General features: G+C 47.8%; 1 protein-coding gene across 6 annotated transcripts in view; it reads right to left on the reverse strand.

Moving 5' to 3' along the window:
* The window catches only part of LOC135513323 (cytoplasmic FMR1-interacting protein 1 homolog), a 126,096-nt gene that overhangs the window by 43,988 nt on the left and 54,770 nt on the right, over window positions 1-27,338 (reverse strand). For 4 of the 6 annotated variants that reach the window (XM_064936239.1, XM_064936238.1, XM_064936240.1 and 1 more), the window contains 10 exons: window positions 26,275-26,366; window positions 25,523-25,640; window positions 20,152-20,274; window positions 19,818-19,943; window positions 8,266-8,432; window positions 8,039-8,186; window positions 6,293-6,446; window positions 4,622-4,778; window positions 4,453-4,549; window positions 1,980-2,056 (listed from right to left, as the gene is read on the reverse strand). In XM_064936239.1, the coding sequence (XP_064792311.1) occupies window positions 1,980-2,056; window positions 4,453-4,549; window positions 4,622-4,778; window positions 6,293-6,446; window positions 8,039-8,186; window positions 8,266-8,432; window positions 19,818-19,943; window positions 20,152-20,274; window positions 25,523-25,640; window positions 26,275-26,366 (1,259 nt within the window). Of the gene's footprint in view, window positions 1-1,979; window positions 2,057-4,452; window positions 4,550-4,621; window positions 4,779-6,292; window positions 6,447-8,038; window positions 8,187-8,265; window positions 8,433-18,433; window positions 18,452-18,876; window positions 18,898-19,817; window positions 19,944-20,151; window positions 20,275-25,522; window positions 25,641-26,274; window positions 26,367-27,338 lie in introns of those variants that run through there. The other 2 variants (XM_064936244.1, XM_064936243.1) reach the window with 2 other exon arrangements.

Raw genomic sequence — 27,338 nt, forward strand, 5'->3', positions numbered from 1 at the left:
AGTCGGGCCAGAGACCCCGGTAGTCAGGTCAGAGACACCGGTAGTCAGGTCAGAGACACCGGTAGTCAGGCCAGAGATACCGGTAGTCAGGCCAGAGACACCGGTAGTCAGGCCAGAGACACCGGTAGTCAGGTCAGAGGCGGAGGTAGTCAGGCCAGAGACACCGGTAGTCAGGCCAGAGATACCGGTAGTCAGGCCAGAGCGGAGGTAGTCAGGCCAGAGACGGAGGTAGTCAGGCCAGAGACACCGGTAGTCAGGCCAGAGACGGAGGTAGTCAGGCCAGAGACGGAGGTAGTCAGGCCAGAGCGGAGGTAGTCAGGCCAGAGACACCGGTAGTCAGGCCAGAGACACCGGTAGTCAGGTCAGAGACGCCGGTAGTCAGGCCAGAGACCCCGGTAGTCAGGCCAGAGCGGAGGTAGTCAGGCCAGAGACACCGGTAGTCAGGTCAGAGCGGAGGTAGTCAGGCCAGAGACACCGGTAGTCAGGTCAGAGACACCGGTAGTCGGGCCAGAGACACCGGTAGTCAGGTCAGAGACACCGGTAGTCAGGCCAGAGATACCGGTAGTCAGGCCAGAGACACCGGTAGTCAGGCCAGAGACACCGGTAGTCAGGCCAGAGACACCGGTAGTCAGGCCAGAGACACCGGTAGTCAGGCCAGAGACACCGGTAGTCAGGCCAGAGACACCGGTAGTCAGGTCAGAGACGCCGGTAGTCAGGCCAGAGACCCCGGTAGTCAGGCCAGAGCGGAGGTAGTCAGGTCAGAGACACCGGTAGTCAGGTCAGAGCGGAGGTAGTCAGGTCAGAGACACCGGTAGTCGGGCCAGAGACACCGGTAGTCGGGCCAGAGACACCGGTAGTCAGGTCAGAGACACCGGTAGTCAGGTCAGAGACACCGGTAGTCAGGTCAGAGACACCGGTAGTCAGGTCAGAGACACCGGTAGTCAGGTCAGAGACACCGGTAGTCAGGTCAGAGCGGAGGTAGTCAGGCCAGAGACACCGGTAGTCAGGTCAGAGCGGAGGTAGTCAGGTCAGAGACACCGGTAGTCGGGCCAGAGACACCGGTAGTCGGGCCAGAGACACCGGTAGTCAGGTCAGAGACACCGGTAGTCAGGTCAGAGACACCGGTAGTCAGGTCAGAGACACCGGTAGTCAGGTCAGAGACACCGGTAGTCAGGTCAGAGACACCGGTAGTCAGGTCAGAGCGGAGGTAGTCAGGCCAGAGACACCGGTAGTCAGGTCAGAGACACCGGTAGTCGGGCCAGAGACACCGGTAGTCAGGTCAGAGACACCGGTAGTCAGGCCAGAGACACCGGTAGTCAGGCCAGAGACACCGGTAGTCAGGTCAGAGTCGGAGGTAGTCAGGCCAGAGACGGAGGTAGTCAGGTCAGAGACCCCGGTAGTCAGGTCAGAGACCCCGGTAGTCAGGTCAGAGACACCGGTAGTCAGGCCAGAGACACCGGTAGTCAGGCCAGAGACACCGGTAGTCGGGCCAGAGATACCGGTAGTCAGGCCAGAGATACCGGTAGTCAGGCCAGAGACACCGGTAGTCAGGTCAGAGACGCCGGTAGTCGGGCCAGAGCGGAGGTAGTCAGGTCAGAGCGGAGGTAGTCAGGTCAGAGCGGAGGTAGCGGAGGTCTCCAGTGCTGTAATCGTCACGGTGTGCAACTCTGTTGTTATTTTGAGTGATACAAAGCGCGTACCTCCAGGTTTACAGGAGGAGAGGACGGTGATGAAACTGGGTCTTGTAGACGGGACCTCAGAGTCCTATTTTGGCTTTATGTTTCATGACATGCTGACATTTGAAAGCAGGGCAGTCTTGCGTACTACAGACAGGGATCCCCAAACTAATATTTGAAAATAAATAGTTTTATTGCTAAATATATATATAGAATATTGCAAGAGCAAAGGGAAACATGTCGTCCCATTGCGCCACCCGTATTTCAGTTATTGAACAGTATTGATTCAGAAGTTCAACGTACCTTCCAGCTAGAATCTTGTAGTAGGCAAATATCTGATCAGCCAGCTTGTAGACAAACTGATCAAAACACAGGTTGACCTGCAGAGGAGGTCATAGAGGAAGTACAGTATCAGTCATCATCAAAACACAGGTTGACCTGCAGAGGTCATAGAGGAAGTACAGTATCAGTCATCATCAAAACACAGGTTGACCTGCAGAGGAGGTCATAGAGGAAGTACAGTATCAGTCATCATCAAAACACAGGTTGACCTGCAGAGGAGGTCATAGAGGAAGTACAGTATCAGTCATCATCAAAACACAGGTTGACCTGCAGAGGAGGTCATAGAGGAAGTACAGTATCAGTCATCATCAAAACACAGGTTGACCTGCAGAGGTCATAGAGGAAGTACAGTATCAGTCATCATCAAAACACAGGTTGAGGAGGTCATTTAGGTCAGTGAATGGAAATACAGCCTCCTGCAAGGTGAGCTAGTTACCTCTGCTGTAGTGATGACTAGTTACCTCTGCTGTAGTGATGACTAGTCTAATGGTGAACTAGTTACCTCTGCTGTAGTGATGACTAGTCTAATGGTGAACTAGTTAACCTCTGCTGTAGTGATGACTAGTCTAATGGTGAGCTAGTTACCTCTGCTGTAGTGATGACTAGTTACCTCTGCTGTAGTGATGACTAGTCTAATGGTGAACTAGTTACCTCTGCTGTAGTGATGACTAGTTACCTCTGCTGTAGTGATGACTAGTCTAATGGTGAACTAGTTACCTCTGCTGTAGTGATGACTAGTCTAATGGTGAACTAGTTACCTCTGCTGTAGTGATGACTAGTCTAATGGTGAACTAGTTACCTCTGCTGTAGTGATGACTAGTCTAATGGTGAACTAGTTACCTCTGCTGTAGTGATCACTAGTCTAATGGTGAACTACATACCTCTGCTGTAGTGATGACTAGTCTAATGGTGAACTAGTTACCTCTGCTGTAGTGATGACTAGTCTAATGGTGAACTAGTTACCTCTGCTGTAGTGATGACTAGTCTCATGGTGAACTAGTTACCTCTGCTGTAGTGATGACTAGTCTCATGGTGAACTAGTTACCTCTGCTGTAGTGATGACTAGTCTCATGGTGAACTAGTTACCTCTGCTGTAGTGATCACTAGTCTAATGGTGAACTAGTTACCTCTGCTGTAGTGATGACTAGTTACCTCTGCTGTAGTGATGACTAGTCTAATGGTGAACTAGTTACCTCTGCTGTAGTGATGACTAGTCTAATGGTGAACTAGTTATCTCTGCTGTAGTGATGACTAGTCTAATGTTGAACTAGTTACCTCTGCTGTGGTGATCACTAGTCTAATGGTGAACTAGTTACCTCTGCTGTAGTGATGACTAGTCTAATGGTGAACTAGTTACCTCTGCTGTAGTGATGACTAGTCTAATGGTGAACTACATACCTCTGCTGTAGTGATCACTAGTCTAATGGTGAACTAGTTACCTCTGCTGTAGTGATCACTAGTCTAATGGTGAACTAGTTACCTCTGCTGTAGTGATGACTAGTCTAATGGTGAACTAGTTACCTCTGCTGTAGTGATCACTAGTCTAATGGTGAACTACATACCTCTGCTGTAGTGATCACTAGTCTAATGGTGAACTACATACCTCTGCTGTAGTGATGACTAGTCTAATGGTGAACTAGTTACCTCTGCTGTAGTGATCACTAGTCTAATGGTGAACTACATACCTCTGCTGTAGTGATCACTAGTCTAATGGTGAACTAGTTACCTCTGCTGTAGTGATGACTAGTCTAATGGTGAACTAGTTACCTCTGCTGTAGTGATGACTAGTCTAATGGTGAACTAGTTAACCTCTGCTGTAGTGATGACTAGTCTAATGGTGAACTAGTTACCTCTGCTGTAGTGATGACTAGTCTAATGGTGAACTAGTTAACCTCTGCTGTAGTGATGACTAGTCTAATGGTGAACTACATACCTCTGCTGTAGTGATCACTAGTCTAATGGTGAACTACATACCTCTGCTGTAGTGATGACTAGTCTAATGGTGAACTAGTTACCTCTGCTGTAGTGATGACTAGTCTAATGGTGAACTAGTTACCTCTGCTGTAGTGATCACTAGTCTAATGGTGAACTACATACCTCTGCTGTAGTGATGACTAGTCTAATGGTGAACTAGTTACCTCTGCTGTAGTGATGACTAGTTACCTCTGCTGTAGTGATGACTAGTCTAATGGTGAACTAGTTACCTCTGCTGTAGTGATGACTAGTCTAATGGTGAACTAGTTACCTCTGCTGTAGTGATGACTAGTCTAATGGTGAACTAGTTACCTCTGCTGTAGTGATGACTAGTTACCTCTGCTGTAGTGATGACTAGTCTAATGGTGAACTACATACCTCTGCTGTAGTGATCACTAGTCTAATGGTGAACTAGTTACCTCTGCTGTAGTGATCACTAGTCTCACGGTGAACTACATACCTCTGCTTCTATCTCATCGTAGAGGAACTGCTTCTTGAACTTGGTCAGGGCGTAGTGGGCACTGTCATTATAGAGGTCCAGAGGATACAGCACATACCTGGGGGACAGACACTTCATGAGACTGGCTCTGGATGGAAGACACTACTCTGTGTGTGTGTGTCCTCCTTACTCCATCATTGAGGCCTCCTTGGTCTCCAGAATGTGGTCTGTGAGGATCCAAGGCATGGACATCTCGATGGGGAACTGGATCCTGCGCCCCATGGTCAGCTCCAGGAAGAACTCTCTGAACCACAGCTGAGACAGGTCACAGCACTGCTGTAGGGTCTCTGTTAGGGGACAGAGGGTTAGAGAGGGGACAGACGGAGGGTTAGGGTTAGAGGGAGGACAGACGGAGGGTTAGGGGTAGAGGGGGACAGACGGAGGGTTTGGGTTAGAGGGGGGACAGACGGAGGGTTAGGGTTAGGGGGGACAGGGTTAGAGGAGGGACAGACGGAGGGTTAGGGTTAGAGGGGGGACAGGGTTAGAGGAGGGACAGACGGAGGGTTAGGGTTAGAGGGAGGACAGACGGAGGGTTAGGGGTAGAGGGGGGACAGGGTTAGAGGAGGGACAGACGGAGGGTTAGGGTTAGAGGGAGGACAGACGGAGGGTTTGAGTTAGAGGGGGGACAGACGGAGGGTTTGGGTTAGAGGGGGACAGACGGAGGGTTTGGGTTAGAGGGGGACAGACGGAGGGTTTGGGTTAGAGGGGGACAGACTTAGGGTTAGAGGGGGGACAGACGGAGGGTTAGAGGTAGAGGGGGGACAGACGGAGGGTTTGGGTTAGAGGGGGACAGACTTAGGGTTAGAGGGGGGACAGACGGAGGGTTAGAGGTAGAGGGGGACAGAGGGAGGGTTAGGGTTAGAGGGGGGACAGACGGAGGGTTTGGGTTAGAGGGGGGACAGACGGAGGGTTTGGGTTAGAGGGGGGACAGACGGAGGGTTAGGGTTAGAGGGGGGACAGACGGAGGGTTAGGGGTAGAGGGTGGACAGACGGAGGGTTGGGGTTAGAGGGGGGACAGGGTTAGAGGGGGGACAGACGGAGGGTTTGGGTTAGAGGGGGACAGACTTAGGGTTAGAGGGGGGACAGACGGAGGGTTAGAGGTAGAGGGGGGACAGACGGAGGGTTAGGGTTAGAGGGGGGACAGGGTTAGAGGGGGGACAGACGGAGGGTTTGGGTTAGAGGGGGACAGACTTAGGGTTAGAGGGGGGACAGACGGAGGGTTAGGGTTAGAGGGGGGACAGGGTTAGAGGAGGGACAGACGGAGGGTTTGGGTTAGGGGGGACAGACGGAGGGTTCGGGGTAGAGGGGGGACAGACAGAGGGTTAGAGGGGGGACAGACGGAGGGTTAGAGGGGGGACAGACGGAGGGGTAGAGGGGGGACAGACGGAGGGTTAGAGGGGGGACAGACGGAGGGTTAGGGGTAGAGGGGACAGGCGGAGGGTTAGGGTTAGAGGGGGGACAGACGGAGGGTTAGGGTTAGAGGGGGACAGGGTTAGAGGAGGGACAGACGGAGGGTTTGGGTTAGAGGGGGGACAGACGGAGGGTTAGGGTTAGAGGGGGGACAGACGGAGGGTTTGGGTTAGAGGGGGACAGACGGAGGGTTAGGGTTAGAGGGGGACAGACGGAGGGTTAGGGTAGAGGGGGGACAGACGGAGGGTTAGGGGTAGAGGGGGGGACAGACGGAGGGTTAGGTTAGAGGGGGGACAGACGGAGGGTTAGGTTAGAGGGGGGACAGACGGAGGGTTAGGGGTAGAGAGGGAACAGGGTGAGGCAGAGCAGGATGGCTCTGTAAACTCCTTACCGCTGAAGTTGAGCAGGTGAGTATAGAAGAAGGACTCTCTGTGGAACTTCTCCATGTCCATGATGGTGGGTCCCTCCAGACTGCTGCGGAGGGTTTTCTTAGAACCACTCTTATCAGCTATCAGAGACTCCAGCATGGTACGAACCATGTACAGCTACAGAGGAGGAGGAGGAGAGGAAGAGGAGGAGGAGAGGAGAGGACATTAAACGAAATGCCCAGGAGGCCGGACGTTGCAGAGATACTGGAACAGGCACACCATGTTGTGTTTCTCACTAGGATCCACCCTGAAACCATGTTGTGTTTCTCACTAGGATCCATCCTGAAACCATGTTGTGTTTCTCACTACTAAGATCCACCCTGAAACCATGTTGTGTTTCTCACTACTAAGATCCACCCTGAAACCATGTTGTGTTTCTCACTAGGATCCACCCTGAAACCATGTTGTGTTTCTCACTAGGATCCATCCTGAAACCATGTTGTGTTTCTCACTAAGATCCACCCTGAAACCATGTTGTGTTTCTCACTAAGATCCATCCTGAAACCATGTTGTGTTTCTCACTAGGATCCATCCTGAAACCATGTTGTGTTTCTCACTAAGATCCACCCTGAAACCATGTTGTGTTTCTCACTAAGATCCATCCTGAAACCATGTTGTGTTTCTCACTAAGATCCACCCTGAAACCATGTTGTGTTTCTCACTAAGATCCATCCTGAAACCATGTTGTGTTTCTCACTAAGATCCACCCTGAAACCATGTTGTGTTTCTCACTACTGAGATCCACCCTGAAACCATGTTGTGTTTCTCACTACTGAGATCCACCCTGAAACCATGTTGTGTTTCTCACTACTGAGATCCACCCTGAAACCATGTTGTGTTTCTCACTACTGAGATCCATCCTGAAACCATGTTGTGTTTCTCACTAAGATCCACCCTGAAGCCTGATCTAGAAAACCAGCGCTATGTTACAGCTGACTCTATTTTTGCCAGATTAGAGCAGAATGTGAAGATCATTGGGGATAATGATGATATGTGGTGATTTACAGGCCATGTTTATGTAAGAAAAGCAGATATAGAGAAGAGACCGAGGGTGCTGAGAGAGAGACCGGGGGTGCTGAGAGAGAGAGATAGACCGGGGGTGCTGAGAGAGAGAGAGACCGGGGGTGCTGAGAGAGAGAGAGAGAGAGAGACCGGGGGTGTTGAGAGAGAGAGAGAAACGGGGGTGCTGAAAGAGAGAGAGAGAGACCGGGGTGCTGAGAGAGAGAGATAGACCTGGGGTGCTGAGAGAGAGAGAGAGACCGGGGGTGCTGAGAGAGAGAGAGAGAGAGACCGGGGGTGCTGAGAGAGAGAGAGAGAGAGAGACCGGGGTGCTGAGAGAGAGAGAGACCGGGGGTGCTGAGAGAGAGAGAGAGAGACCGGGGGTGCTGAGAGAGAGAGAGAGAGAGACCGGGGGTGCTGAGAGAGAGAGACCGGGGGTGCTGAGAGAGAGAGAGACCGGGGGTGCTGAGAGAGAGAGAGACCGGGGTGCTGAGAGAGAGGGGGAGAGACCGAGGGTGCTGAGAGAGAGGGGGAGAGACCGAGGGTGCTGAGAGAGAGGGGGAGAGACCGAGGGTGCTGAGAGAGAGGGGGAGAGACCGAGGGTGCTGAGAGAGAGGGGGAGAGACCGAGGGTGCTGAGGGAGAGAGAGAACAGAGGGTGCTGAGAGAGAGAGAGAACAGAGGGTGCTGAGGGAGGGGGCTCAGACAGACCTGTGTGCTGGAAGGGCCGACGGCGCGGCGAGGAACCTTGATGTCAAAGCCTCCCTTGGGGTCTTTCTCTCCTCGCAGGGCAGGGTCATTGTGGGGCTCATGTCCTGCCTCCCAATCACAGATGGTCTTCCTGATGGCCTGCAGGACACTGGGGGGAGAAACATGTTGATCAGTACATCAGAGTGACTGAGCGTGTGTGTGTGTGTGTGTGTTGCGCTCCCTAGTACCTCTGCACCACATTCTTCTTCTTCTTGATGGCCTGCCGTAGCGGGTCTCTCAGGGTGAGCTGGGCGAAGTCCTGCAGGGCCGAGTAGATGGTGTGGCGGATAGCGTGGTTAAACACTGACTCCATACGACCCATCAGGACCTGTAAACCCTTTATCATGGCCATCACCTGGAGGGAGGGACCACGGTTAGTCTCTAACACACCTAGAGACAGGTTAGTTAGTCTCTAACACACCTAGAGACAGGTTAGTTAGTCTCTAACACACCTAGAGACAGGTTAGTTAGTCTCTAACACACCTAGAGACAGGTCAGTTAGTCTCTAACACACCTAGAGACAGGTTAGTTAGTCTCTAACACACCTAGAGACAGGTTAGTTAGTCTCTAACACACCTAGAGACAGGTTAGTTAGTCTCTAACACACCTAGAGACAGGTTAGTTAGTCTCTAACACACCTAGAGACAGGTTAGTTAGTCTCTAACACACCTAGAGACAGGTTAGTTAGTCTCTAACACACCTAGAGACAGGTTAGTTAGTCTCTAACACACCTAGAGACAGGTTAGTTAGTCTCTAACACACCTAGAGACAGGTCAGTTAGTCTCTAACACACCTAGAGACAGGTTAGTTAGTCTCTAACACACCTAGAGACAGGTTAGTTAGTCTCTAACACACCTAGAGACAGGTCAGTTAGTCTCTAACACACCTAGAGACAGGTTAGTTAGTCTCTAACACACCTAGAGACAGGAACACACCTCAGACATACATTTATAAACCCTTTATCATGGCCATCACCTGGAGGGAGGGACCACCTCACGGTTAGTCTCTAACACACCCAGAGACAGGTCAGTTAGTCTCTAACACACCTAGAGACAGGTCAGTTAGTCTCTAACACACCTAGAGACAGGAACACACCTCAGACATACATTTATAAACCCTTTATCATGGCCATCACCTGGAGGGAGGGACCACCTCACGGTTAGTCTCTAACACACCTAGAGACAGGTTAGTTAGTCTCTAACACACCTAGAGACAGGTCAGTTAGTCTCTAACACACCTAGAGATAGGAACACACCTCAGACATACATTTATAAACCCTTTATCATGGCCATCACCTGGAGGGAAGGACCACCTCACGGTTAGTCTCTAACACACCTAGAGACAGGTCAGTTAGTCTCTAACACACCTAGAGACAGGAACACACCTCAGACATACATTTATAAACCCTTTATCATGGCCATCACCTGGAGGGAGGGACCACCTCACGGTTAGTCTCTAACACACCTAGAGACAGGTTAGTTAGTCTCTAACACACCTAGAGACAGGTTAGTTAGTCTCTAACACACCTAGAGACAGGTCAGTTAGTCTCTAACACACCTAGAGACAGGTTAGTTAGTCTCTAACACACCTAGAGACAGGAACACACCTCAGACATACATTTATAAACCCTTTATCATGGCCATCACCTGGAGGGAGGGACCACAGGTTAGTTAGTCTCTAACACACCTAGAGACAGGTCAGTTAGTCTCTAACACACCTAGAGACAGGTTAGTTAGTCTCTAACACACCTAGAGACAGGTTAGTTAGTCTCTAACACACCTAGAGACAGGTTAGTTAGTCTCTAACACACCTAGAGACAGGAACACACCTCAGACATACATTTATAAACCCTTTATCATGGCCATCACCTGGAGGGAGGGACCACCTCACGGTTAGTCTCTAACACACCTAGAGACAGGTCAGTTAGTCTCTAACACACCTAGAGACAGGTCAGTTAGTCTCTAACACACCTAGAGACAGGAACACACCTCAGACATACATTTATAAACCCTTTATCATGGCCATCACCTGGAGGGAGGGACCACCTCACGGTTAGTCTCTAACACACCTAGAGACAGGTCAGTTAGTCTAACACACCTGGAGACAGGTTAGTTAGTCTCTAACACACCTAGAGACAGGTTAGTTAGTCTCTAACACACCTAGAGACAGGTTAGTTAGTCTCTAACACACCTAGAGACAGGTCAGTTAGTCTCTAACACACCTAGAGACAGGAACACACCTCAGACATACATTTATAAACCCTTTATCATGGCCATCACCTGGAGGGAGGGACCACCTCACGGTTAGTCTCTAACACACCTAGAGACAGGTCAGTTAGTCTCTAACACACCTAGAGACAGGAACACACCTCAGACATACATTTATAAACCCTTTATCATGGCCATCACCTGGAGGGAGGGACCACCTCACGGTTAGTCTCTAACACACCTAGAGACAGGTCAGTTAGTCTCTAACACACCTAGAGACAGGTTAGTTAGTCTCTAACACACCTAGAGACAGGAACACACCTCAGACATACATTTATAAACCCTTTATCATGGCCATCACCTGGAGGGAAGGACCACCTCACGGTTAGTCTCTAACACACCTAGAGACAGGTTAGTTAGTCTCTAACACACCTAGAGACAGGTTAGTTAGTCTCTAACACACCTAGAGACAGGTTAGTTAGTCTCTAACACACCTAGAGACAGGTCAGTTAGTCTCTAACACACCTAGAGACAGGTTAGTTAGTCTCTAACACACCTAGAGACAGGAACACACCTCAGACATACATTTATAAACCCTTTATCATGGCCATCACCTGGAGGGAGGGACCACCTCACGGTTAGTCTCTAACACACCTAGAGACAGGTCAGTTAGTCTCTAACACACCTAGAGACAGGTTAGTTAGTCTCTAACACACCTAGAGACAGGTTAGTTAGTCTCTAACACACCTAGAGACAGGTTAGTTAGTCTCTAACACACCTAGAGACAGGTTAGTTAGTCTCTAACACACCTAGAGACAGGTCAATTAGTCTAACACACCTAGAGACAGGTCAATTAGTCTAACACACCTAGAGACAGGTCAATTAGTCTCTAACACACCTAGAGACAGGTCAATTAGTCTCTTACACACCTAGAGACAGGTCAATTAGTCTCTTACACACCTAGAGACAGGTCAATTAGTCTAACACACCTAGAGACATGTTAGTTAGTCTAACACACCTAGAGACAGGTCAATTAGTCTCTTACACACCTAGAGACAGGTCAATTAGTCTCTTACACACCTAGAGACAGGTCAATTAGTCTCTTACACACCTAGAGACAGGTCAATTAGTCTCACACACCTAGAGACAGGTCAATTAGTCTAACACACCTAGAGACAGGTCAATTAGTCTCTTACACACCTAGAGACAGGTCAATTAGTCTCACACACCTAGAGACAGGTCAATTAGTCTAACACACCTAGAGACAGGTCAATTAGTCTAACACACCTAGAGACAGGTCAATTAGTCTCACACACCTAGAGACAGGTCAATTAGTCTAACACACCTAGAGACAGGTCAGTTAGTCTAACACACCTAGAGACAGGTCAATTAGTCTAACACACCTAGAGACAGGTTAATTAGTCTAACACACCTAGAGACAGGTCAATTAGTCTCTTACACACCTAGAGACAGGTCAATTAGTCTAACACACCTAGAGACAGGTCAATTAGTCTAACACACCTAGAGACAGGTCAATTAGTCTAACACACCTAGAGACAGGTCAATTAGTCTAACACGCCTAGAGACAGGTCAATTAGTCTCTTACACAGCTTGAGACAGGTCAATTAGTCTCTTACACAACTAGAGACAGGTCAATTAGTCTAACACACCTAGAGACAGGTCAATTAGTCTAACACACCTAGAGACAGGTCAATTAGTCTAACACACCTAGAGACAGGTCAATTAGTCTAACACACCTAGAGACAGGTCAATTAGTCTAACACACCTAGAGACAGGTTAATTAGTCTAACACACCTAGAGACAGGTTAATTAGTCTCTAACACACCTAGAGACAGGTCAATTAGTCTCTTACACACCTAGAGACATGTTAGTTAGTCTAACACACCTAAAGACAGGTCAATTAGTATAACACACCTAAAGACAGGTCAATTAGTCTCTAACACACCTAGAGACAGGTTAGTTAGTCTCTAACACACCTAGAGACAGGTTAGTTAGTCTCTAACACACCTAGAGACAGGAACACACCTCAGACATACATTTATAAACCCTTTATCATGGCCATCACCTGGAGGGAGGGACCACCTCACGGTTAGTCTCTAACACACCTAGAGACAGGTCAGTTAGTCTAACACACCTGGAGACAGGTCAGTTAGTCTCTAACACACCTAGAGACAGGTTAGTTAGTCTCTAACACACCTAGAGACAGGTTAGTTAGTCTCTAACACACCTAGAGACAGGTCAGTTAGTCTAACACACCTAGAGACAGGTTAGTTAGTCTCTAACACACCTAGAGACAGGTTAGTTAGTCTCTAACACACCTAGAGACAGGTTAGTTAGTCTCTAACACACCTAGAGACAGGTCAGTTAGTCTCTAACACACCTAGAGACAGGTTAGTTAGTCTCTAACACACCTAGAGACAGGAACACACCTCAGACATACATTTATAAACCCTTTATCATGGCCATCACCTGGAGGGAGGGACCACCTCACGGTTAGTCTCTAACACACCTAGAGACAGGTCAGTTAGTCTCTAACACACCTAGAGACAGGTTAGTTAGTCTCTAACACACCTAGAGACAGGTTAGTTAGTCTCTAACACACCTAGAGACAGGTTAGTTAGTCTCTAACACACCTAGAGACAGGTCAATTAGTCTCTTACACACCTAGAGACAGGTCAATTAGTCTCTTACACACCTAGAGACAGGTCAATTAGTCTCTTACACACCTAGAGACAGGTCAATTAGTCTAACACACCTAGAGACAGGTCAATTAGTCTCACACACCTAGAGACAGGTCAATTAGTCTAACACACCTAGAGACAGGTCAATTAGTCTAACACACCTAGAGACAGGTCAATTAGTCTAACACACCTAGAGACAGGTCAATTAGTCTAACACACCTAGAGACAGGTCAATTAGTCTCTTACACACCTAGAGACAGGTCAATTAGTCTAACACACCTAGAGACAGGTCAATTAGTCTAACACACCTAGAGACAGGTCAATTAGTCTAACACACCTAGAGACAGGTCAATTAGTCTAACACGCCTAGAGACAGGTCAATTAGTCTCTTACACACCTAGAGACATGTTAGTTAGTCTAACACACCTAAAGACAGGTCAATTAGTATAACACACCTAAAGACAGGTCAATTAGTCTCTAACACACCTAGAGACAGGTTAGTTAGTCTCTAACACACCTAGAGACAGGAACACACCTCAGACATACATTTATAAACCCTTTATCATGGCCATCACCTGGAGGGAGGGACCACCTCACGGTTAGTCTCTAACACACCTAGAGACAGGTCAGTTAGTCTAACACACCTGGAGACAGGTCAGTTAGTCTCTAACACACCTAGAGACAGGTTAGTTAGTCTCTAACACACCTAGAGACAGGTTAGTTAGTCTCTAACACACCTAGAGACAGGTCAGTTAGTCTCTAACACACCTAGAGACAGGTTAGTTAGTCTCTAACACACCTAGAGACAGGAACACACCTCAGACATACATTTATAAACCCTTTATCATGGCCATCACCTGGAGGGAGGGACCACCTCACGGTTAGTCTCTAACACACCTAGAGACAGGTCAGTTAGTCTCTAACACACCTAGAGACAGGTTAGTTAGTCTCTAACACACCTAGAGACAGGTTAGTTAGTCTCTAACACACCTAGAGACAGGTTAGTTAGTCTCTAACACACCTAGAGACAGGTCAATTAGTCTAACACACCTAGAGACAGGTCAATTAGTCTCTTACACACCTAGAGACAGGTCAATTAGTCTCTTACACACCTAGAGACAGGTCAATTAGTCTCTTACACACCTAGAGACAGGTCAATTAGTCTCACACACCTAGAGACAGGTCAATTAGTCTAACACACCTAGAGACAGGTCAATTAGTCTAACACACCTAGAGACAGGTCAATTAGTCTAACACACCTAGAGACAGGTCAATTAGTCTAACACACCTAGAGACAGGTCAATTAGTCTCTTACACAGCTTGAGACAGGTCAATTAGTCTCTTACACAACTAGAGACAGGTCAATTAGTCTAACACACCTAGAGACAGGTCAATTAGTCTAACACACCTAGAGACAGGTTAATTAGTCTAACACACCTAGAGACAGGTTAATTAGTCTCTAACACACCTAGAGACAGGTCAATTAGTCTAACACACCTAGAGACAGGTCAATTAGTCTAACACACCTAGAGACAGGTCAATTAGTCTAACACACCTAGAGACAGGTCAATTAGTCTAACACACCTAGAGACAGGTCAATTAGTCTCTTACACAGCTTGAGACAGGTCAATTAGTCTCTTACACAACTAGAGACAGGTCAATTAGTCTAACACACCTAGAGACAGGTCAATTAGTTTAACACACCTAGAGACAGGTTAATTAGTCTAACACACCTAGAGACAGGTTAATTAGTCTCTAACACACCTAGAGACAGGTCAATTAGTCTCTTACACACCTAGAGACATGTTAGTTAGTCTAACACACCTAAAGACAGGTCAATTAGTATAACACACCTAAAGACAGGTCAATTAGTCTCGAACACACCTAGAGACAGGTTAATTAGAGACACACCTCACACAGGTTAATTAGAGACAGGCTAATTAGAAACAGGTTAGCTAGAGACAGGTTAATTAGAAACAGGTTAGTCAGAGACGCACCTAGAGACAGGTTAATTAGAGACACACCTCACACAGGTTAATTAGAGACAGGCTAATTAGAAACAGGTTAGCTAGAGACAGGTTAATTAGAAACAGGTTAGTCAGAGACGCACCTAGAGACAGGTTAATTAGAGACAGGTTAGTAAGAGACACCTCACACAGGTTAATTAGAGACACCTCACACAGGTTAATTAGAGACAGGCTAATTAGAAACAGGTTAGTCAGAGACGCACCTAGAGACAGGTTAATTAGAGACAGGTTAGTAAGAGACACCTCACACAGGTTAATTAGAGACAGGCTAATGAGAAACATGTTAGCTAGAGACAGGTTAATTAGAAACAGGTTAGTCAGAGACGCACCTAGAGACAGGTTAATTAGAGACACCTCACACAGGTTAATTAGAGACAGGTTTGTTTGAGACACACCTCACAGGTTAATTAGAAACAAAACAAAAGACAGGTTCATTAGAGACACCTAAAGACAGGTTAATTAGAGACACCTCACACAGGTTAATTAGAGACAGGCTAATTAGAAACAGGTTAGTCAGAGACGCACCTAGAGACAGGTTAATTAGAGACAGGTTAGTAAGAGACACCTCACACAGGTTAATTAGAGACAGGCTAATGAGAAACATGTTAGCTAGAGACAGGTTAATTAGAAACAGGTTAGTCAGAGACGCACCTAGAGACAGGTTAATTAGAGACACCTCACACAGGTTAATTAGAGACAGGTTTGTTTGAGACACACCTCACAGGTTAATTAGAAACAAAACAAAAGACAGGTTCATTAGAGACACCTAAAGACAGGTTAATTAGAGACACCTCACACAGGTTAATTAGAGACACCTCACACAGGTTAATTAGAGACAGGTTAGTTAGAGACACACATCACACAGGTTAATTAGAGACAAACCAAAACACCATCTACTACACCAGTCCCCCCCCCCATTACACACCATCTACGACACCATCTACTACACCAGTTCCCCCCATTACACACCATCTACGACACCAGTTCCCCCCCACCATTACACACCATCTACTACACCAGTTTCCCCCCATTACACACCATCTACTACACCAGTTCTCCCATTACACACCATCTACGACACCAGTTCCCCCCCATTACACACCATCTACGACACCAGTTCCCCCCCCATTACACACCATCTACGACACCAGTTCCCCCCCATTACACAACATCTACTACACCAGTTCCCCCCATTAAACACCATTTACTACACCATCTACTACACCAGTTCCCCCCATTACACACCATCTACTACACCAGTTCCCCCCCCATTACACACCATCTACTACACCAGTTCCCCCCATTACACACCATCTACTACACCAGTTCCCCCCATTACACACCAGTTCCCCCCCCATTACACACCATCTACTACACCAGTTCCCCCACCATTACACACCATCTACTACACCAGTTCCCCCACCATTACACACCATCCACTACACCAGTCCCCCCCCATTACACACCATCTACTACACCAGTTCCCCCCCCATTACACACCATCTACTCCACCAGTCCCCCCCCCCATTACACACCATCTACTCCACCAGTTCCCCCCCCATTACACACCATCTTCTCCACCAGTTCCCCCCCCATTACACACCATCTACTCCACCAGTTCCCCCCATTACACACCATCTACTCCACCAGTTCCCCCCCCCCCCCATTACACACCATCTACTACACCAGTTCCCCCCATTACACACCATCTACTACACCAGTTCCCCCCATTACACACCATCTACTACACCAGTTCCCCCCATTACACACCATCTACTACACCAGTTCCCCCCATTACACACCATCTACTACACCAGTTCCCCCCATTACACACCATCTACACCAGTTCCCCCCATTACACACCATCTACTACACCAGTTCCCCCCCATTACACACCATCTACTCCACCAGTTCCCCCATTACACACCATCTACTCCACCAGTTCCCCCATTACACACCATCTACTCCACCAGTTCCCCCCATTACACACCATCTACTCCACCAGTTCCCCCCATTACACACCATCTACTCCACCAGTTCCCCCATTACACACCATCTACTACACCAGTTCCCCCCATTACACACCATCTACTACACCAGTTCCCCCCATTACACACCATCTACTACACCAGTTCCCCCCATTACATACCATCTACTACACCAGTTCCCCCCATTACACACCATCTACTACACCAGTTCCCCCCATTACACACCATCTACTACACCAGTTCCCCCCATTACACACCATCTACTACACCAGTTCCCCCCATTACATACCATCTACTACACCAGTTCCCCCATTACACACCATCTACGACACAGTTCCCCCCATTACACACCATCTACTACACCAGTTCCCCCCATTACACACCATCTACTACACCAGTTCCCCCCATTACACACCATCTACTACACCAGTTCCCCCATTACACACCATCTACTACACCAGTTCCCCCATTACACACCATCTACTACACCAGTTCCCCCCCATTACACACCATCTACTACACCAGTTCCCCCATTACACACCATCTACTACACCAGTTCCCCCATTACACACCATCTACTACACCAGTTCCCCCATTACACACCATCTACTACACCAGTTCCCCCATTACACACCATCTACTACACCAGTTCCCCCCCATTACACACCATCTACTACACCAGTTCCCCCCCCATTACACACCATCTACTACACCAGTCCCCCCCCCATTACACACCATCTACTACAACAGTCCCCCCCCCATTACACACCATCTACTACACCAGTTCCCCCCCCCATTACACACCATCTACTACACCAGTTCCCCCATTACACACCATCTACTACACCAGTCCCCCCCCCATTACACACCATCTACGAAACAGTTCCCCATTACACACCATCTACTACACCAGTTCCCCCATTACACACCATCTACGACACAGTTCCCCCATTACACACCATCTACGACACAGTTCCCCCATTACACACCATCTACTACACCAGTTCCCCCATTACACACCATCTACTACACCAGTTCCCCCATTACACACCATCTACTACACCAGTCCCCCCCCATTACACACCATCTACTACACCAGTCCCCCCCCATTACACACCATCTACTACATCTTCCATCTAAATTCTCCTTTCCACTCTTCCCTGTAGGACCCTAGCTGTCTCTGCAGTCTCTGACTTGTGATTTGGTGAGTGGTGACAGAATCATAGTAGTGATCCTGTTGTTAATTGACTCGTTGTTGTTTATGTTGGCCGTTACATTCGTTCAAGCTTTTTATTCAACTCCTGCAGTTTAAACATAACCAAGCAACAGCTATTCCCGCCGCAAACCCCCTCCCGGCAGACAGAAAGCACGTGGCCCCTCCCGGCAGACAGAAAGCACGTGGCCTCACTAAAGGGGGGTTAGGCTGACTGACCTCTACCAGGGAGAACTTCTCCTCACTAGTTAGGCTGACTGACCTCTACCAGGGAGAACTTCTCCTCACTAAAGGGGGGTTAGGCTGACTGACCTCTACCAGGGAGAACTTCTCCTCACTAAAGGGGGGTTAGGCTGACTGACCTCTACCAGGGAGAACTTCTCCTCACTAAAGAGGGGTTAGGCTGACTGACCTCTACCAGGGAGAACTTCTCCTCACTAAAGAGGGGTTAGGCTGACTGACCTCTACCAGGGAGAACTTCTCCTCACTAAAGAGGGGTTAGGCTGACTGACCTCTACCAGGGAGAACTTCTCCTCACTAAAGGGGGGTTAGGCTGACTGACCTCTACCAGGGAGAACTTCTCCTCACTAAAGAGGGGTTAGGCTGACTGACCTCTACCAGGGAGAACTTCTCCTCACTAAAGAGGGGTTAGGCTGACTGACCTCTACCAGGGAGAACTTCTCCTCGCTAAAGGGGGTTAGGCTGACTGACCTCTACCAGGGAGAACTTCTCCTCACTAAAGAGGGGTTAGGCTGACTGACCTCTACCAGGGAGAACTTCTCCTCACTAAAGAGGGGTTAGGCTGACTGACCTCTACCAGGGAGAACTTCTCCTCACTAAAGAGGGGTTAGGCTGACTGACCTCTACCAGGGAGAACTTCTCCTCGCTAAAGGGGGTTAGGCTGACTGACCTCTACCAGGGAGAACTTCTCCTCACTAAAGAGGGGTTAGGCTGACTGACCTCTACCAGGGAGAACTTCTCCTCACTAAAGGGGGGTTAGGCTGACTGACCTCTACCAGGGAGAACTTCTCCTCGCTAAAGGGGGGTTAGACTGACTGACCTCTACCAGGGAGAACTTCTCCTCACTAGTTAGGCTGACTGACCTCTACCAGGGAGAACTTCTCCTCACTAAAGAGGGGTTAGGCTGACTGACCTCTACCAGGGAGAACTTCTCCTCACTAAAGAGGGGTTAGTTTGACTGACCTCTACCAGGGAGAACTTCTCCTCACTAAAGGGGGGTTAGGCTGACTGACCTCTACCAGGGAGAACTTCTCCTCGCTAAAGGGGGGTTAGTTTGACTGACCTCTACCAGGGAGAACTTCTCCTCGCTAAAGGGGGGTTAGGCTGACTGACCTCTACCAGGGAGAACTTCTCCTCACTAAAGAGGGGTTAGGCTGACTGACCTCTACCAGGGAGAACTTCTCCTCGCTAAAGGGGGGTTAGGCTGACTGACCTCTACCAGGGAGAACTTCTCCTCACTAAAGAGGGGTTAGGCTGACTGACCTCTACCAGGGAGAACTTCTCCTCACTAAAGGGGGGTTAGGCTGACTGACCTCTACCAGGGAGAACTTCTCCTCGCTAAAGGGGGGTTAGGCTGACTGACCTCTACCAGGGAGAACTTCTCCTCGCTGGTGTAGTTGTATCGTGTAGCTCGTTCATACTCCTCCGCGTTGTCAGGGCACTCCTTGTTGGAGTACTTGTCCGTTGGATGAACCAGCTTCCACGAGTACTGCAGGAAGGAGAGTCATCCTCACCGTGTTAGAAAACCTTTATAACATGAAGTATTTAAACATCTTCAGCTTACTGCAAGGACACTGCTTTATATTATAGCTTTAGTGAGATCAATCTGCATGAACCCAGTTCATTTATTCTGTCCTGTCGTGTTGTTTTAGTGCCAACCTTCACCCTGGATGGGTCCGAGGTCAGGGGTCACTCACCACTTCCATGACGTGTGCGCTCCACTGGGACAGTAGCTGCATCCCCTGCAGAGACAGGTCAAACAGCTTCCTGTACTCATGGTCTGTCTTGTGGGCCTCCTGACGACCGGACCCCGTCACCACCTGGAGAGAGACATCTTTATAAGGACATAACAGACCCTGGTCTCCACCTGGAGAGAGACATCTTTATAAGGACATAACAGACCCTGGTCTCCACCTGGAGAGAGACATCTTTATTAGGACATAACAGACCCTGGTCTCCACCTAGAGAGAGACATCTTTATTAGGACATAACAGACCCTGGTCTCCACCTAGAGAGACATCTTTATTAGGACATAACAGACCCTGGTCTCCACCTAGAGAGAGACATCTTTATTAGGACATAACAGACCCTGGTCTCCACCTGGAGAGAGACATCTTTATTAGGACATAACAGACCCTGGTCTCCACCTAGAGAGAGACATCTTTATTAGGACATAACAGACCCTGGTCTCCACCTAGAGAGAGACATCTTTATTAGGACATAACAGACCCTGGTCTCCACCTAGAGAGAGACATCTTTATTAGGACATAACAGACCCTGGTCTCCACCTAGAGAGAGACATCTTTATTAGGACATAACAGACCCTGGTCTCCACCTAGAGAGAGACATCTTTATTAGGACATAACAGACCCTGGTCTCCACCTGGAGAGAGACATCTTTATTAGGACATAACAGACCCTGGTCTCCACCTAGAGAGAGACATCTTTATTAGGACATAACAGACCCTGGTCTCCACCTAGAGAGACATCTTTATTAGGACATAACAGACCCTAGTCTCCACCTGGAGAGAGACATCTTTATTAGGACATAACAGACCCTGGTCTCCACCTAGAGAGAGACATCTTTATTAGGACATAACAGACCCTGGTCTCCACCTAGAGAGACATCTTTATTAGGACATAACAGACCCTGGTCTCCACCTAGAGAGAGACATCTTTATTAGGACATAACAGACCCTGGTCTCCACCTAGAGAGAGACATCTTTATTAGGACATAACAGACCCTGGTCTCCACCTGGAGAGAGACATCTTTATTAGGACATAACAGACCCTGGTCTCCACCTAGAGAGAGACATCTTTATTAGGACATAACAGACCCTGGTCTCCACCTGGAGAGAGACATCTTTATTAGGACATAACAGACCCTGGTCTCCACCTAGAGAGAGACATCTTTATTAGGACATAACAGACCCTGGTCTCCACCTAGAGAGAGACATCTTTATTAGGACATAACAGACCCTGGTCTCCACCTAGAGAGAGACATCTTTATTAGGACATAACAGACCCTGGTCTCCACCTAGAGAGAGACATCTTTATTAGGACATAACAGACCCTGGTCTCCACCTAGAGAGACATCTTTATTAGGACATAACAGACCCTGGTCTCCACCTAGAGAGAGACATCTTTATTAGGACATAACAGACCCTGGTCTCCACCTAGAGAGAGACATCTTTATTAGGACATAACAGACCCTGGTCTCCACCTAGAGAGAGACATCTTTATTAGGACATAACAGACCCTGGTCTCCACCTAGAGAGAGACATCTTTATTAGGACATAACAGACCCTGGTCTCCACCTGGAGAGAGACATCTTTATTAGGACATAACAGACCCTGGTCTCCACCTAGAGAGAGACATCTTTATTAGGACATAACAGACCCTGGTCTCCACCTAGAGAGACATCTTTATTAGGACATAACAGACCCTGGTCTCCACCTAGAGAGAGACATCTTTATTAGGACATAACAGACCCTGGTCTCCACCTAGAGAGAGACATCTTTATTAGGACATAACAGACCCTGGTCTCCACCTAGAGAGAGACATCTTTATTAGGACATAACAGACCCTGGTCTCCACCTGGAGAGAGACATCTTTATTAGGACATAACAGACCCTGGTCTCCACCTAGAGAGAGACATCTTTATTAGGACATAACAGACCCTGGTCTCCACCTAGAGAGACATCTTTATTAGGACATAACAGACCCTGGTCTCCATAGAGAGAGACATCTTTATTAGGACATAACAGACCCTGGTCTCCACCTAGAGAGAGACATCTTTATTAGGACATAACAGACCCTGGTCTCCACCTAGAGAGAGACATCTTTATTAGGACATAACAGACCCTGGTCTCCACCTAGAGAGAGACATCTTTATTAGGACATAACAGACCCTGGTCTCCACCTGGAGAGAGACATCTTTATTAGGACATAACAGACCCTGGTCTCCACCTAGAGAGAGACATCTTTATTAGGACATAACAGACCCTGGTCTCCACCTAGAGAGACATCTTTATTAGGACATAACAGACCCTGGTCTCCACCTAGAGAGAGACATCTTTATTAGGACATAACAGACCCTGGTCTCCACCTAGAGAGAGACATCTTTATTAGGACATAACAGACCCTGGTCTCCACCTAGAGAGAGACATCTTTATTAGGACATAACAGACCCTGGTCTCCACCTGGAGAGAGACATCTTTATTAGGACATAACAGACCCTGGTCTCCACCTAGAGAGAGACATCTTTATTAGGACATAACAGACCCTGGTCTCCACCTAGAGAGACATCTTTATTAGGACATAACAGACCCTGGTCTCCACCTAGAGAGAGACATCTTTATTAGGACATAACAGACCCTGGTCTCCACCTAGAGAGAGACATCTTTATTAGGACATAACAGACCCTGGTCTCCACCTAGAGAGAGACATCTTTATTAGGACATAACAGACCCTGGTCTCCACCTAGAGAGAGACATCTTTATTAGGACATAACAGACCCTGGTCTCCACCTGGAGAGAGACATCTTTATTAGGACATAACAGACCCTGGTCTCCACCTAGAGAGAGACATCTTTATTAGGACATAACAGACCCTGGTCTCCACCTAGAGAGACATCTTTATTAGGACATAACAGACCCTGGTCTCCACCTAGAGAGAGACATCTTTATTAGGACATAACAGACCCTGGTCTCCACCTGGAGAGAGACATCTTTATTAGGACATAACAGACCCTGGTCTCCACCTAGAGAGAGACATCTTTATTAGGACATAACAGACCCTGGTCTCCACCTAGAGAGAGACATCTTTATTAGGACATAACAGACCCTGGTCTCCACCTAGAGAGAGACATCTTTATTAGGACATAACAGACCCTGGTCTCCACCTAGAGAGAGACATCTTTATTAGGACATAACAGACCCTGGTCTCCACCTAGAGAGAGACATCTTTATTAGGACATAACAGACCCTGGTCTCCACCTGGAGAGAGACATCTTTATTAGGACATAACAGACCCTGGTCTCCACCTAGAGAGAGACATCTTTATTAGGACATAACAGACCCTGGTCTCCACCTAGAGAGACATCTTTATTAGGACATAACAGACCCTGGTCTCCACCTAGAGAGAGACATCTTTATTAGGACATAACAGACCCTGGTCTCCACCTAGAGAGAGACATCTTTATTAGGACATAACAGACCCTGGTCTCCACCTGGAGAGAGACATCTTTATTAGGACATAACAGACCCTGGTCTCCACCTAGAGAGAGACATCTTTATTAGGACATAACAGACCCTGGTCTCCACCTAGAGAGAGACATCTTTATTAGGACATAACAGACCCTGGTCTCCACCTGGAGAGAGACATCTTTATTAGGACATAACAGACCCTGGTCTCCACCTAGAGAGAGACATCTTTATTAGGACATAACAGACCCTGGTCTCCACCTAGAGAGAGACATCTTTATTAGGACATAACAGACCCTGGTCTCCACCTAGAGAGAGACATCTTTATTAGGACATAACAGACCCTGGTCTCCACCTAGAGAGAGACATCTTTATTAGGACATAACAGACCCTGGTCTCCACCTGGAGAGAGACATCTTTATTAGGACATAACAGACCCTGGTCTCCACCTGGAGAGAGACATCTTTATTAGGACATAACAGACCCTGGTCTCCACCTGGAGAGAGACATCTTTATTAGGACATAACAGACCCTGGTCTCCACCTAGAGAGACATCTTTATTAGGACATAACAGACCCTGGTCTCCACCTAGAGAGACATCTTTATTAGGACATAACAGACCCTGGTCTCCACCTGGAGAGAGACATCTTTATTAGGACATAACAGACCCTGGTCTCCACCTGGAGAGAGACATCTTTATTAGGACATAACAGACCCTGGTCTCCACCTGGAGAGAGACATCTTTATTAGGACATAACAGACCCTGGTCTCCACCTGGAGAGAGACATCTTTATTAGGACATAACAGACCCTGGTCTCCACCTAGAGAGAGACATCTTTATTAGGACATAACAGACCCTGGTCTCCACCTGGAGAGAGACATCTTTATTAGGACATAACAGACCCTGGTCTCCACCTGGAGAGAGACATCTTTATTAGGACATAACAGACCCTGGTCTCCACCTGGAGAGAGACATCTTTATTAGGACATAACAGACCCTGGTCTCCACCTGGAGAGAGACATCTTTATTAGGACATAACAGACCCTGGTCTCCACCTGGAGAGAGACATCTTTATTAGGACATAACAGACCCTGGTCTCCACCTAGAGAGACATCTTTATTAGGACATAACAGACCCTGGTCTCCACCTAGAGAGACATCTTTATTAGGACATAACAGACCCTGGTCTCCACCTAGAGAGACATCTTTATTAGGACATAACAGACCCTGGTCTCCACCTAGAGAGACATCTTTATTAGGACATAACAGACCCTGGTCTCCACCTAGAGAGACATCTTTATTAGGACATAACAGACCCTGGTCTCCACCTAGAGAGACATCTTTATTAGGACATAACAGACCCTGGTCTCCACCTAGAGAGACATCTTTATTAGGACATAACAGACCCTGGTCTCCACCTAGAGAGACATCTTTATTAGGACATAACAGACCCTGGTCTCCACCTAGAGAGAGACATCTTTATTAGGACATAACAGACCCTGGTCTCCACCTAGAGAGAGACATCTTTATTAGGACATAACAGACCCTGGTCTCCACCTAGAGAGACATCTTTATTAGGACATAACAGACCCTGGTCTCCACCTGGAGAGAGACATCTTTATTAGGACATAACAGACCCTGGTCTCCACCTAGAGAGACATCTTTATTAGGACATAACAGACCCTGGTCTCCACCTGGAGAGAGACATCTTTATTAGGACATAACAGACCCTGGTCTCCACCTGGAGAGAGACATCTTTATTAGGACATAACAGACCCTGGTCTCCACCTGGAGAGAGACATCTTTATTAGGACATAACAGGTTAACAGACCCAGACCGGGCAAGGTGTGTTGCTAGGTGCTCACCTCACTGTTGCTGTAGCGAGCCAGCTCAGAGATGAACCTCATGTGGTCTTCCCTGATCTGAACCATCTGCTCACAGATATTATACTGAGGACTGCTGCCTGTTGAGGTACATGACCACCTGGGAACGGGGAGGAGAGAGAGATGAGACGAGGTGGATGGAGAAGAGAGAGGAGAGAGAGGTGAGACGAGGTGGATGGAGGAGAGAGGAGAGACAGAGAAGAGAGAGATAAAGAGAGAGGAGAAAGAGAGAGAGAGAGAGAGAGGAGAAAGAGAGAGAGGAGAAAGAGAGAGAGAGAGAGAGGAGAAAGAGAGAGAGAGAGAGAGAGAGAGAGAGAGAGAGAGGAGAAAGAGAGAGAGAGAGAGAGAGAGAGAGAGGAGAAAGAGAGAGAGAGAGGAGAAAGAGAGAGAGAGAAAGAGAAAGAGAGAGGAGAAAGAGAGAGAGAGAGGAGAAAGAGAGAGAGAGAGGAGAAAGAGAGAGAGAGGAGAAAGAGAGGGAGAGGAGAAAGAGAGGGAGAGGAGAAAGAGAGGAGAGAGAGAGAGAGAGGAGAGAGAGAGGAGAGAGAGAGGAAAGAGAGGAGAGAGAGAGGAGAGAGAGAGATAAAGAGAGGGAGAGGAGAAAGAGAGAGATAAAGAGAGAGAGGAGAAAGAGAGATGAGAGAGAGAGAGCGAGAGGAGGAAGAGAGAGATAAAGAGAGTTAGAGAGAGAGAGCGAGAGAGAGAGAGAGGAGAGAGAGAGTAGAGAAAGGCCTCACCTGTTCTTGTTCTCTTCAAAGTGTGCGCTTGTCTTGATGTACCTGGACAGCTCAATCTGCATGTCACCAAACAGAGGCACCACCTGCAGTTGCTGTTGGGGACAGATACATGAAGACCATTCAGTTAGTCAGAGCCATTCCAGATACATGAAGACCAGTCAGTTAGTCAGAGCCATTTCAGATACATGAAGACCAGTCAGTTAGTCAGAGCCATTTCAGATACATGAAGACCATTCAGTTAGTCAGAGCCATTTCAGATACATGAAGACCAGTCAGTTAGTCAGAGCCATTTCAGATACATGAAGAAGACCAGTCAGTTAGTCAGAGCCATTTCAGATAGATGAAGACCAGTCAGTTAGTCAGAGCCATTTCAGATACATGAAGACCAGTCAGTTAGTCAGAGCCATTTCAGATACATGAAGACCAGTCAGTTAGTCAGAGCCATTTCAGATACATGAAGACCAGTCAGTTAGTCAGAGTCATTTCAGATACATGAAGACCAGACAGTTAGTCAGAGCCATTCCAGATACATGAAGACCAGACAGTTAGTCAGAGCCATTTCAGATACATGAAGACCAGTCAGTTAGTCAGAGCCATTTCAGATACATGAAGACCAGTCAGTTAGTCAGAGTCATTTCAGATACATGAAGACCAGTCAGTTAGTCAGAGCCATTCCAGATACATGAAGAAGACCAGTCAGTTAGTCAGAGCCATTTCAGATACATGAAGACCAGTCAGTTAGTCAGAGCCATTTCAGATACATGAAGACCAGTCAGTTAGTCAGAGCCATTTCAGATACATGAAGACCAGTCAGTTAGTCAGAGCCATTTCAGATACATGAAGACCAGTCAGTTAGTCAGAGCCATTTCAGATACATGAAGACCAGTCAGTTAGTCAGAGCCATTTCAGATACATGAAGACCAGTCAGTTAGTCAGAGTCATTTCAGATACATGAAGACCAGTCAGTTAGTCAGAGCCATTTCAGATACATGAAGACCAGTCAGTTAGTCAGAGCCATTTCAGATACATGAAGACCAGTTAGTTAGTCAGAGCCATTTCAGATA

Source organism: Oncorhynchus masou, chromosome 24 (genome assembly GCF_036934945.1).
Source record: "Oncorhynchus masou masou isolate Uvic2021 chromosome 24, UVic_Omas_1.1, whole genome shotgun sequence".
Taxonomy (NCBI): domain Eukaryota; kingdom Metazoa; phylum Chordata; class Actinopteri; order Salmoniformes; family Salmonidae; genus Oncorhynchus; species Oncorhynchus masou.